We start from the raw sequence: 13,553 nt of genomic DNA on the forward strand, positions 1-13,553 counted from the left end.
TCCACCATCGGGGCCGTGGCCGCCCAGCCTGGCATCCCCGTCAGGCGCGAAGCTGTACTGCTGGGCAGCCACCATCTGCTGCTGCCGCACCCAGCTCTGGGTCGGGTAGCCACTCTGCACAAAGGTGGGCCCAGGTGCCGACGGCTTCCTGGGCACCGGCTGAAGCTGCCTGGGCTCTCGGCCATTGCCAAACGTCCGCTCCCGCTCGTAGATGGCGTCCACGCCTGTGCCCAGGCTGGGGGCCCCGTCCTCCCCAACCGGGGAGCCAAAGGCGTCAGGCAGCAGGGAGCGCTGGCTGCTCTGGCTGCAGGCAAAGGGGCCCAGGTGGGCAGATGGCAGCCCCTCCGAGGAGGGCAGGGTGCCTGGGCTGTCCACGCTGCGCGGGCCGGGGTGTGGTGCCTCATCATCCAGGATGTCAGTCTCCCGCTCCTTCAGGGCGGCATCCCCATTCACATGGACCTGCGCGGGCACCACGTGGCGCGTGCCCCCAAACTTGCTGCGTGCATCCATCACACCCTTGGAGCTGCCCCCTGTGTCCTCCAGGCCGAAGCCGCTGAGCAGCTGGTCTAGCTCGGCCTTCTCCTGCGGGCTCAAGCCCCTGGGCGGCCCGGTGGCCACCCGCTCCTCCGTCCTATCCGTCCTGGCAGAGGCGGTGGAGTGGCCGGAGTCGCTGCTGACCGACAGGGTGTGGTCGCTGTGGTCCGGGCTGCCGGTGGCCGGCAGGGTCTGCGGGCTGCAGGGGTCGGGGGAGCTCTTCTTCCGCACCCGGGCGTAGAGGCTGCCGTCTACGGGGCCTTGTGTATGCAACACTGTGGGGAGAGGAAACAGACAGGGTGAGCAGGGCCGGCCTCATGTGGGCACCCCCAGCACAGCATACAATAGATGGGGACAGCTGGGCGAGGCATCACACGCCCGCGGTCCCAGCACTGGGGAGGCTGAGGCAGGAGCACTGCTGTGAGTTCCAGGCCAGTCGGGGCCTCACTGTGAGTTCGAGACCAGCCTGAACTACATAGTGAGACCCTGTCACAAAAAAACACAAGCAGGGACAAAGACCAGGCAGACCAGAGTTCCAGTGTAAAGGATTTCAAAGAACCAAACTTCAGCAGGTGCTGGAATCATTTCTAGCATCCTATGCAAAACCAGCTCCTCTCCACTAGCCCTGTCTAGGGGCTCCTGGTTGGAGGGGTCCTCGTCTGGTGGAGCCAACTCGGCTCACAAAACCCCAGGCGTCCGCTTTGTCTGGGGCCGGGGTGTTCTCAAACTGACCAAGCAGCACACCCACCCCTTGTTTACCGGTTCCAACAACGGCCCTGGCCGGAAAGGAAAGCGAGTCCAGAGGCCACCAGCAGCACAAGCCCGGGCTGCAGGTCAAGGACCAGAGAAGTCCTGAATGGAGTACCAAGGAGGGACTCAGCATGAACCCGTGTTCTCCACTCAAACCTCCGTGTGCAACTACTGACTCCGTAGGAGGGATCTGGGCTTGGAGCACGGCACCTCCCTCTGGGGCCACAGAGGCGCCCTTCAGTGCCAGGACCACCAGGACCACCAGCCCTCGAGTTTCTGTGATGTCAGGGAAAGGAAAATCAGGCCTGCAGTGTGGGCAGGAGTGGAGTCCTCCACTGCTACTGTGTATGTATTTGCTTTGGGTTTTCTGAGACAGGGTCTCAGCTATGTAGCTAGGCTGGCCTCGAACTCTTGGTGATCCTCCTGCCTCAGCCTCCTGAGTGCTGCGATTAGAGGTGTGTGCCACACCTCCCTTGCTGCTGTTACTAATCAGACCCTGGTGGTGGTATCCAGAGTCCCGAGCCTCCATTAGCACACTGGCAGCCACGAGTCACCAGGCCATATGTGGGGGATCGCAGCAAGACCCTCTGAAGAGAGCTGGTGGTGTGGTTGGCATGTGCCACCCTGCCACCCCACGAGCTGTAGCTGCACACAGCAGACATGCACACAACCAGGACTGGGACTTGACAGGCATGAGCCTCACTTCCTGTCAGGACAGAGAGGCCCGGAAGCCATCTGCAGGGGCTCCCGTGCTCACCTCCTCCACAGGTGGCATCCTGGACACACAGAGCGATCAGAACAGGCTCCTGAGAGCTGCGCAGCTCACCCTGCCCAAGACGCGCCCAGGCCCGGGTTCCTTCTCCCCAATACCGGGGGCAAGGGGCAGGGGAGGCCCAGTCCACATCCAGATGCACAGCTGGGGAGGGAACGGGGCACCTGGCACTGCACGAGAACCGAGACTTCGGGGCAGGGTGACCGGGGACCGGAGCAGAGCTGACTGGCCACGGGAGTCATTCGGGAAGGGCCGCAGCTGTCCCAGGACCAGCACAGGCACACTTCCCCTCGTTTTCTCATGTGACCTAACCAGGGAACTTGACGTGTCATTTCTATTTACCCGGAAAGAACAGGCGCAAGGAGACAGCCAAGTTGCCTAAGGTTTGGCAGCTACCAGGAGACAAAAGGGATCCAGCTCCTGCTGTCCACACCTCCGACCATCATAGGTCTCCCCAGACGGACACACGCCCAAACTCCAGGTGGCTGTGCCCATGCAGAGGCACATGACTCTGATCGGGAATCACCAGGGCCCAGGCGAGCTCCAGAACGCCCAGAGCCCAAGACACCTGCCGTGGCAGCTCTGTGCAAGTCACACACAGGGACTCCCATGAAGATGACCCTCAGTTACAAGGCAGCTGCAAACGTCACCCAGCTACGCGAAGCCTGGGACTTGATCCTTGTGTTCTGCACAGCGTGAGGAGGAGAGGAGGGGGCGTGGTACACCATTTCCGGTGGTGAAGGTGGTGCTGACAGTGTCCGTCAGGGGACGGTGCTGCTGATGGACAGGTGCCAGACACGACCACGAGATGATTCCAACAATGGGAGTGACGATGGCGGTGACTCTAACGATGGTGCTAAGGGACATGGGATAGTGGAGATTCTGATGGTGATGGTGGTGGTGATAATGAGGGTGAAAAATATGATGGCAGTGGTGACAGTGGTGGAACTGAATCCAGGGCTTGCCTCCTAAGTGCCACCAAAGGTCCGTGTGGTTTGCTCCCCAGACAGTGCTCCTAAGAGGAGCCAGAGGCCGGCAGAGCTGGGCCTCGTGGAAGGTCGTGGGTCCCTAGGGGCGCATCTTCCTGCATGGAAAACACAGCGGGACCCTCACCAAATCGGACAGGCTGGTGGCTTCTGAGCTGGTCCCCTGCACAGAGGCAGCCAGCGCAGACCCCTGGGCCATCAGCTGGAGGCTCGAGGCTGCTCCTAACAAAGCTGCCTGCTGCCTGGCAAGGCTGCACCTTCACGACTGCCACCACACCACGTCCCCTATGTTAGCTGGCACACGCAGGGCGAGAGGCGACGAGCGGCAGACAACTGGATTTCAGTGACAAGCCGGGATTCTTGCAACACAGAACTTTAGGAGTTGTGAAATAAGTTTAAAACTGAACTCTGCAAATTGTTGTTTTTTTTTTTTTCTTTTTACAGTTCCAAATGAGTTGATAAAGACTGCTGATGAGATCGAAAACCACACACACACAAGAATAAGTTAGCTGGCACAATGACTTTTTAAAAAGGAACCCAGGAAGGAGCTGTAAATATATTCTGCTAATTTAAACAGGAATACAGCCAAAAAGCAGCTGGCAGTCGTCGTGTGGCGAAGTCCTTGGTTGTCCCACGCTAAGAACAGCAGATGGAGAAGACAGTGAAGACCGGAAAAGGACAGGAGGGTCCCATGGCTGGGAGAACATGGGTCATCTTGTCGCTGCTTTCTTTTTGGTACCAAGGACTGAACCCCCGGCCTTCGCACTGATCTTCACCTCCAGGTGCACTTTCCTTCTTGAGATGGGGTCTCACTAAGTTGCCCAGATGAGGCTCGAACCTGGGACCCTCCCACCTCAGTTTGCTACTGTGCTGGGGTCGCAGGCAGATAGATGCCACCACGCCTGGCACCTACTGTTTTTTAGTAGTAGTAGAAATGTTGAAAGGCAGACGGATCCATCACAAACACCTGTATTTCCCCAAGCAGACTTCATGCAGCTCCACGCAAGGCCAGGATCTGAGCCTCGTGTCTCATGGACCTGGGCAGCCCAGGTGGCCCCGCAGCTGTGTCCCCACTGGGAATCTGGCCACAGGACAGAGGCACAATCTTGCCCCACCCAGGGGCGGAGACCTGACAGGCTTTTCACTGTACCCTGACCGCTTCAACCTCAGCATAGACCGTCGAGCACAGAATCTGCAGGGAAGACTGAGATGCGCTGTGTGCAGCCCTATGCAGTCGAGCAGGGGCAGAGATCCTGACTGAGGGACAGAGCTGGAGGCTGTCCCGGGTCTGGACACCACTGAGGCACAGGGGAGGGTAAAGGAATGTAAAGCACTTGGCAGGGCACCCTGATCCCCGTCACAGGCTCTCCCTGAAGTGGACAAGCACAATCCCCTCCACACACCCCTGCTGCCCCAGCTGTAGTGGCTGAGATGTCCCAGGGCCTTTGCTGGCTGCTCTCAGGCCCCAGACTCCACCCCGACTGTCCCTCCCTTCTGTTTTCACCCACAACACACACACCTACCATCCCTGGGAACAGCAGCCCCCGGGGACAATGGTTGCACTCTGCTTTGGCCCCTCTCGTGGCTCCGCTGGGGAGCACAGTTCTGGCACCCATGGCCATGGGCTGAGTCACTAAGAGACAAAGTGCTCCAGCTTGTTCTCACATGATGAAACCCCAGGCGATATTTCCGACAGGAGCTCAACACCTCAGCCAGCAAATAAAAAAATCCAGCAAACAACCTTGACCCAAACAAACCACCTGAAGGGATGACGGGAAGGCAGAGGTATCCCGGTCCCCACACTCCAGGCAGCCAAACACTGTCTTCCCGGCAGCACACCAGGCAGGCTATCCACACCAGTCAGGTGGGAGTGGCTGTCACTCCTACCTCAGTCACCTGGCTGGACTCCAGACAACAAACCCAAGTGGAAAAGTACCTGCAGTCACCCGGCCCAGGATTGTGAGATTGCAGGGAACAAAAAAGTCATGACCCAAGGCAAGGGCAGTGTGGCTGCGAAACAGAGAGCCGCAGAGTCCAGCTCGGTAACCCCAACCGGGATCCAGCGTGCACGGAGCCAGGGCATGGGCACGGAGCAAACAGTGGGTGCAGACCAATCCCACGGCACCAGTTTCCTGTATTCTCCTGTCACCTGCGGGAGCCAGGCCCGGGGCCGTGCGGATCTGGCCACCTGCAGGCCTCAGCCACAGGGCTTCAAGGCCCGCCTTGGGGAAACATTCCTGCTGCTGTTTTGATAAGATCCAACGCAAAGGCTGCTGGGAAAGATGGCAGCACACAGAGCCTGGTGACCAGAAGTGGACAGCAAGTGGGGTGTGGGACAGAGGGTCCCCACAGCTGATGGTGACCTCTCCACCAGAAAGGAAACCAGAGCCCAGGTCTTGGTCATTGTAGCCTGAGGCCCTGGCTGACCACCAAAGGACACCTTCCCTCCCTGCCGGCAGGTGGCTCTGTACGACATGATTCTGCTTTGAGAATGGTGCACAGTTGTTCTCTGCATCTGGCTCAGTCTGTGTCCCTGGGCACAGCTGTGGCTGCGGCTCCAGCTGTTCCGAGCCCAGGGAGGCTGCAGAGCATAAGTCCTGTCTGACTCTTGACACCAGTGTGGAGCCCAGCTTCGGGGGCGGGGGCCAGGCAGAGGTCCTGGGAGAGCCAGTCCAGGATCACCCGGCATCTTCCAGTTGCTGCAGGGGATCCATGGGGGTGGGACCTGAGACCCCCCCCCTTGGGTACCAAATGTGGACCCTCCAGTCCCTCATTCTCAAGGCGTGTTTGAAAAACAGGGTGAATGCATAAGTTTTCATGATTTATCACAGTCAAAGACACATTGTCACAACCCCCCTGAACATCCTCCTCCTCCTCGCTTGAACACTTCACCCATTATTTTCGCCACTTTCTGAACTGCAGTAAATATTTAAACTTGAAACACTGACTAAAATAAGTGACATGCTGCCATGTATGCCCTGTCCCCGAAATACTTGGAATACACCCCTCATCCTTGCCAGTTTTTGAAGCGACTCTCGAGGATCTTAAGTGGTGCTGTCCTGGCTGCCTCGATGTCCTGAATTGATTCAAATCCAGGCTCACTTTTGACTTTGGGGAGGAACCGGAAGTCACATGGCACGAGATTTGAGAATAGGAAGACGGGGACACAGCATGAGGGTCGGACGCGCTCAGCAGCAGTATTCACCCTATTTTAGATCCCACCTCCTAAAGACTCAAGAGAGAGGACTCAAGAGCTGGTTCAGAAAGCGACAAAAACAATGGGATCAGTGTGTTGCAGGTGAGTGGAAGGATTTTGCAGGGGCACAACAGAGCAATGGCTTTTACTGAAATACATTTTTTAAAACTTAAACACTCACAGTGTATTTTGTTCACACCCTGTAAATGGTATCGTATTTTTGTACAACCTGCACACTTCCTATGCTATACTTTGATGACTTAAAATACGCAATGCATTGGAAATGCTGGGACTATAGTTGTTTTGCTGTACTGATCAGGGAAGGAAAAAGGTCTGGATACACTGATCTAACTTTTAAGGATACTTCCGGGCCTCTGTTGGTGGAGTCCCCAGATGCAGAAGTCCAACTATATTCCAATGACATTTCCAGGCCTCCTCAAGGCTCAAAGTGAGCACTGTGCCTTCCTCACCCACCCCGTCCTGCAGGAGGCCCACTGCTCAGGGACCCACAGCTTTTCCCAGGACCAGAATCTTCTTGGGGTGACTGTCCCATCCTGTGGCCTCCCAGAGTAGAGGCCTCGCTGGCCAAGAAGGCAGCTCGTGCACTGCTAGAAATGACTTCCTGAGCCAGAACCGGGTTAACAATCAAGCGAACCTCAATACAGTGGGGCTGAAGGCATCTGGCACCAGACACAAGGGTGAGACTGAGGGTTTGGAGCAGCAAAGGGACAGAGGCCACAGAGGGGCATACCTGTACCAGCCGCCAGAGGATCTCCCCTCCCCTCGGTCTGCACATGCCCCAGAATCCCGGGAAGCAAGGCTGAGCCACAGGTTTAAGGAACTTCCCAGGACCACTATCTCTGCCGTGCACTGAGCAAGTGGATTCTGGCAAGGTTTGCTTAAAAAGCAACTTTTCATCTCAGAAAGGCAAACAGAATCCGCACACTGTCTACAGAGAGGTCAGAACCTTCCCCTCCGTGAGCCTCCAGAGGGGCTAAGTACTTGTTGGCTGCCAGCTGTAGGCAGGCACACTGAAGACCCAGCCCTGCCCGCTGTGCTGGGCAGCACCCAGGCCCCAGGGAGCTGGGACAGAAGGGGGCAGAGCACAGGGAGGGCCGGGGCCGGCTTGGCACCTCCATGGGCAGAGCAGACAGGGCGCTAAGGCACCCTCCCACACCCACAGCAGCTGCATGAGCCCCTTGCTGTGTGGCATGAGTGTGGTGGCCCCGAGGCCTCACCCAAACCCCCAGCAATCTGCAAAGCAGTAAAAAGAAAGCCATTTATAGACGAGGAAACAGGTTCGCACAGCTCGGCTGACACTCACCTTGAAAGATGACCCAACTAGCACCAGAAACCAAGCCCACCACGTCCAGTTCCAAGGCACACTCTTCACCTCAGTCAGACCCTAGCTAGGCACTCGGAGGTGAAACCAGCCATTTCATTTTGGAGCCAGATCTTGTCTGAAAGTTCTCTCCAAAACTTCCACAGAGAGGAAGTCATCCATAATCCCAGCACTCAGGGAGGCTGAGGGAGGAGAATCCCAAATTCAATCTCAACTGGGGCAACTCTGAGGGACTTAGTGAGTTCCTGTCTCCAATTAAAGACTAAAAGTGCTGGGGTTGTAGCTTTAGTGCAGTTGCCCCAATACCCAGTACCATTAAAAACAAACAAACAAAAGAACCCCTAAGGCAAGCTGCACACCTGCATATGGATATTCTCTCTTTCTTTCTCTCCCTATGTCTTAAAGGCCACAGCACTTCCTGACCGGAAGTCGCTCTCAATCCCAGCAGAACCTGGTATCCTAGATGTGGCTGCGCTTCAGGCAGAGCTTCCAGCGGCCTCTCCACTCCCAGGCAGTGGGATCAGGGCGGTGTTGGCCAAGCAGGGCCCCGGGGTGTAGGGCACTCCGGGTGTTCAGGGCACCAGAAACAGCCTGCTCCTCCCAAGTGGCCGCCCGCTGCCCATCGCCAGGTGGAGTGAACTCACCGCGGCCATGCAGAGCGGAGCAGGGAGGCCGACAGGGCCCGCAGCCCCCATGTCAGTGCGTGTCCAGCACACCTGATTCGGGAAAGATCATGGGGCTGTGCGTGGAATGAGCTCCTCCCTCTGCCCCGTGCTTCCTCCTCCTCCTCCACTGGCCTCCCTGTACCCTCCCCACATTCCTGGGCTGCAAGCATGAAGCAGCTGAGAGGCCCTCCCGGTGACACGGAGCCGCCCCCTCGTGTGCTGTCACCATGGTGGCCAGCGCCCACCACACCCCTTCTTGCTCCCAGCATCCGGGCTTGGCCCAGCAGTGCGGCCTCAGTGGACCATGCAATGTCTGTGGCCCATTCCTGGTCCGCACAGACACCACCAGAGGGCGCCCTGGATGTTGGCTCTCTGGATGGCCGTGAGGACTCGGGGACACTGGGATGGGCCGTGGCTGCACCCCTTCCTCTGCTGCCCGTCCATGGCAGGAAGCAGTGCCCCACGTGGGTCTGATGAGGCCAGTGGCTCCTGACCACAGGCCCAGGCTCGGGGAACACACGGAGTGAACTGCTCTGGGGAGCGCTACTGAAGACGGACCCCATCCTCACTTATTCACAGGCCCCAGGTGTCCTTGTGGCCCGACACACACTGCTCCCAGCCCATCTTCCTGTCTACATGCGCGGTTTCACAGCCAAGCACTCAAAGGCTGGAACCACTCATCTCGGGCACTGCTCTCAGAGCACAGCGATGGGGCAGCGTGGCCCCTTTGTGCCCAGCACCCCAAGCCACTGGGGCCTCACCAGAGACTCGCAAGCAGCCCTGACCTTTGCTGCCGCTGCTAGGACATGGACTCCGAGTAGCCAGAGCCGGCCTGGGGACCCAGTGACACTGGGGTGGACGCCCGGGCAGCCTGTGCTGGCCCCTGCAGGCACACAGTCCCTCCTGGACTTGCCGCAACAGGCCCTGAGTTTCCAAGCCACCACCTGGCCAAGGGCCCCGGAAGCACAGGCCAGCCACAGCCCTGGGCACACATGCACAGACGTGGACTGGCCAGCGAGCCAGGCGGGCAGCAGGAGGCAAGCAAGGGGCTTCCTGACCCACAGCCAGAGAGGGAAAGAAGGAGGCTGCTCACATGTCCCTTCCACACCTGTGAGGGAGCTGGGGCTGAGCTGTCAGTCCTGCAGGGTGGCCTTACCTTGCTGCTCACACATGCAAACACGGCTCTGGTCTGCACGTGGCCGTTTACAATGAGGGCATTTATAGCCCCACACTGGAACAAGGCCTGCTTTCATTTTATTGCAATAGAACTTTGGCTCTGTGCTAAAGATTTCTCGAGCCCATACTGAACCAGTTTCCATCGCAAAGAAAATGCAGAGCTAGGAGCAGTGCCTTCGAGAATATCACCTCCAACCTACAAAGCCAGGGACGCTGAGGCTCTGAGGCCTCTGGGGTGGAATGAAATGTGCCCTTTCCCTCTATTTTCTTTTCTAGCACCAGGACAGTCATAAACTTTTCCTCTGGAAAAGGCAGCCTCTATTTCTTGCGCCAGGCAGAGTTCCAGAAATAACTCCACGCTAAGCCGCGGTCCTCCTCAGGGTCGGCCTCACTCTCCAGTCCCCAGTCACAGAAGGACCTATGCGGGGGCGCCGGTGGGCGAGGGGGCTCCTGGCAAACTGTCCAGCAGAGGCTGGAAAATCCCTCCCAGGAAGCCAGGCTGAGCTCAGCACTGAAGTCTGGGCAGGGCGTGGATTCCTGGAAAACCAGAGAGTGGGGGACTTGTGAAAGCAAGGATGGAGCCACAGGGACACGCCTGTCCCGTCCACCCCAGCCCATCCCGTCAGCCCCAGGCGGGCTTCAGCCAGGAGCGGCCGGGAGCCTTGGATTCCAGGCGCTCCGACCCCGGGTGGGGCGAGGAATGTGGCAATTAGGAAGGGCTGGGCCAGGCACCCCAGGGACAGGTCAGAGTGGACCTCACGTGTCCGAGACATGGCAGCCAGCTCCCCACCAGACCCCCAAGCCAGTCCTCCTAGGAGGAAGCTGCACTGGGGACCCCTCCAGCCTGTGGGGAGCAAAGGCCTGGACACCACCCTGCAGGGTGCGCCATCCCCCACTTCAGTCCACTCCACGATCCCCTCAGCCCCTGGCCACACCATCACTGACCCTGTGGAGGCCTCAGAGTACGAGACTCAGTCCCAGACATCCAGAGCCACGCACACGTGCACCCCCCCACACACACACACGCATGCACGCACGCACAGCTGGTAGCCCTTACCTTCCTCCCCAGCACCCCACAGCTCCCGCAGCCTTTGATCTCTGCAGCATCAGCTTCACTCCCCGGGGACCCCAGCTCCCCTCCAGCTGGGGAAGAAGGTGAAAGATCCCCCAGGCACCACACGGACTTGGGTTCTGCCAAAGCCTGTGCAGTGTGAACAGCAGGGTGGGGCGCAGTGTAATCAGGTTTAGTGAAATCTGAACTCTGGAGGCTGAGGGCGGGGAAAGGACTCCTGGAGGAGCTTTCTAGGGGCCTTGGGAGCCAACACTTCTGCCTCCCTTCTCATTTTCTGAGGCTCCAGCCTCTGCCACGAACGCCCCACTCTGGGAGCCCTGAGGCTGTGCCCTGCCAACTGCACAGAGAACATTTCCTGCAGTGCCTCAGACCCTCACTGCGTTCCTCTTAGGTACGCTCCATCCATCCTGCTCACCACAGGCACTCAGCACTCTGCCAGGGCGGGAACCACGGCACGCGAAGCCTTAAACTGTCCGCACTCAGCCCTGCAGGGGACACGGGGCACCGGGCTGTGAGCTGGCAGAGGGTGACACGTAACAGCCATAAGTCACCAAAACCTGTGCAGTCACACGTCCACCCTGGCCAGAAGTGAAGACAGACTCCACAGGAGTGGAGAGAAAGGATCACTGCTGTGACAGGACACAGCGTGGGCTCGTGGGAGAACTTCTACCACACCCGGGGTCCAGTCGACCCACTGCCCACGCAAGAAAGCAGCGTCCCAGTTCCCATTCTGCAGACAGCCGGGTCCCTGTCATCCAGGAAGGGACAGACTTAGCAGATGCTATTTTCACGTCAAAGATCTTGCACCCGAAGAAGACCAGGACTGCAGATGTGGACAGCCGAGCTGAGGACAGAAAGGCGTGTCTCGGAGCAGCTAAGCTAAGGTGCTGCTTGGGGAAGCGGGTCTGGGATTAACTCTGCGTGCAAAGCAGCACCTGCTCTAAGTGGTGCTCTGCGCCACTCTGTATGAGGGTCTGGGTTTTGTCCCCTTTTCTTCCTCCAGTGGCCTGTGGTGCCCTTTCTTCCTGGCTAGCAGAGCTTTATACTTGAGTGTACGCCAGTCTTCACCATTCACAGGGCAACTGGCCCCTGATGGGCCTCAGGTCTGCTGTTTATGCTGCCAGTGGCCCTAGAGCGGGCTCGCCAGTGTTTCCTTCTCCACCTGGGCTTCGGTGACCAGCACCTGGCTCAGGCTATGAGCATTAACTTCTCACAAAACGATGTGGGACTTTGAGGCCTCGCAGAAGTGTGATTTCAAGGCAGCTCCACAGCGCAGTGGGTTATGAAAGGGTATAAACCAACACCCTGAAAATCTGCAACTGTAGAGCTGAGTGTGGAGGTGCACACCTCTAATCCCTGTACTTGGGAGGCCGAGGCAGGAGGACTACTTCAGGTTCAAGGCCAGAGGCCAGCTGGGATGCACAGTGAGCTCAAGGCCAGCCTGAGCTATAACAGCAAGACTCTATCACAAAACACCAAAAGAAGAAAAAAGTTGCTATTCTGTGTACCTGGGATTCTGTACCCAGTGCAGAGAGACCAGAATGAGTTTTCCAGGTATCTCTAAAGGCAGCTGGCCAAGCAGGACAGGGGGTAAGAATGTCTCCTGTAAGTCCTGATGGGCTCCTTCCAAGACAGAAAGAAATGCACAACTTGAAACCAAATGGGGGGAAAAAAATGGTGCGATGCAGGAGCCAGACTGAGGCAGGGCTGCAAGCTCAAGCCCAGAGTGCATGATTTAGCAAGTATAAAAAGAGGCTGGGAATGTAGCTCAGTGTGAAGGCCTGGATTTAATCCCTGTTTTTTGTTTTGTTTCGTTTTGCTTTTTAAATAGAAATTTCAAAAACTAGTGGAAAAGAGCCAGGAGTGGCGATGCATGTCTATAATCCCAGCACTCGGAAGGCTGAGGCAGGAGGATTACTGTGAGTTCTAGGCCAGCCTGAACTACAAAGGGAGACCCATCTCAAAAAAAAAAAAAAGAAAACAGTAAAAAGATGAGAGGTATTTATACCTAAGGGTAAAATGTACAGAAAAATGTTTCTTAGCAGCATTCTTTGGGTGAGGAACCAGCAGTGGCTGTAACACACCCAGATGCACATCAGCTGGTCCACAGATAAACAAGCCGCAGCCCTCCACACAGGGACACTGCAGAGCCATGGGAGGAGCAGGTGCAGCTCCGTGCACCCTGGAAACACACTGAAAGTGGGTCCCGAAGACCAGACCACATGACCACATTTCTGTGCAACATCCAGGGGAGAAACAGAGCAAGCAGGAAAGGGAGGAACAGCAGCTGGTGAAAGCCTCTGGACAGACGGCAGGGACTGCTGCTCCATCTGAGAATGGGCAGGAAACCAGCACCCTTGGTACTTGGAGGGGCTTGATGGGTGAGAAGGGCAAGTTTCTGTTACTCGGATTTGAGCTCAATAAAAATAAATAAATAGCCAGCTATGGTGGCGCATATCCGTCATCCCAGCACTCGGGAGGCTGAGGCAGGAGGATCACTGTGGTTCAAGGCCAGCCTGAACTACCTAGTGAGACCCTGTCTCAAAAAATCAAAACTAACTAACTAATAAAAAAACAAATGCAGACCCTCAGGCTGAGAGCCACAAGGTAACAAGGGAATAAATAGTATTTAGAAATTATGAGGACAAGAGTCTCAAGTGTTGCACGGCAAGCATTGTGGCATGGGGTGGGGACAGGGATGAGGGCTCTGACCCCCGTGGTGGGGTTTACAGCCCAAGCACCCAGCATCTAAGGGGGTGTGAGTCCTGGGCACCAAAAGGGAACAAGTGACTGGGGTGGCAGAGAAACCTCCCCTTTGGCAGGCACAGGGTGTGGCTTCGGGGGACACCACTGCCTGGACGGACAGGGCCCTTGGCCCTGGAGAGCCCTGAATTACTCCGGTTTTCCGTAAGTGAGGCCCAGAGTCCTGTTAGAAACCTGTCACCTCGTCCCCCATCTCCAGCTCTTGGGGTGCGGAAGAAACTTTCCAGGGACCAGTGCCCACCCTGTCTGGCGTGTGGCCAGTGGGCGCACGGAGGCCACCGGGCCCGACGGCCAGTC

General features: G+C 57.4%; 1 protein-coding gene across 1 annotated transcript in view; it reads right to left on the reverse strand.

Annotated features, from left to right (window-relative positions):
* Positions 1-6: 6 nt before the first annotated feature.
* The window catches only part of LOC104862721 (tensin-3), a gene marked incomplete at its 3' end in the record, with an annotated part of 101,784 nt that continues 88,237 nt past the window's right edge, over positions 7-13,553 (reverse strand). Inside the window, exon 17 of the mRNA XM_033764920.1 lies at positions 7-809. Coding sequence (XP_033620811.1) covers positions 7-809 — 803 coding nt within the window. The remainder of the gene's footprint in view (positions 810-13,553) is intronic.

Source organism: Fukomys damarensis, unplaced genomic scaffold, assembly GCF_012274545.1.
Source record: "Fukomys damarensis isolate Sample0158 unplaced genomic scaffold, DMR_v1.0_HiC HiC_scaffold_17, whole genome shotgun sequence".
Classification (NCBI taxonomy): Eukaryota; Metazoa; Chordata; class Mammalia; order Rodentia; family Bathyergidae; genus Fukomys; species Fukomys damarensis.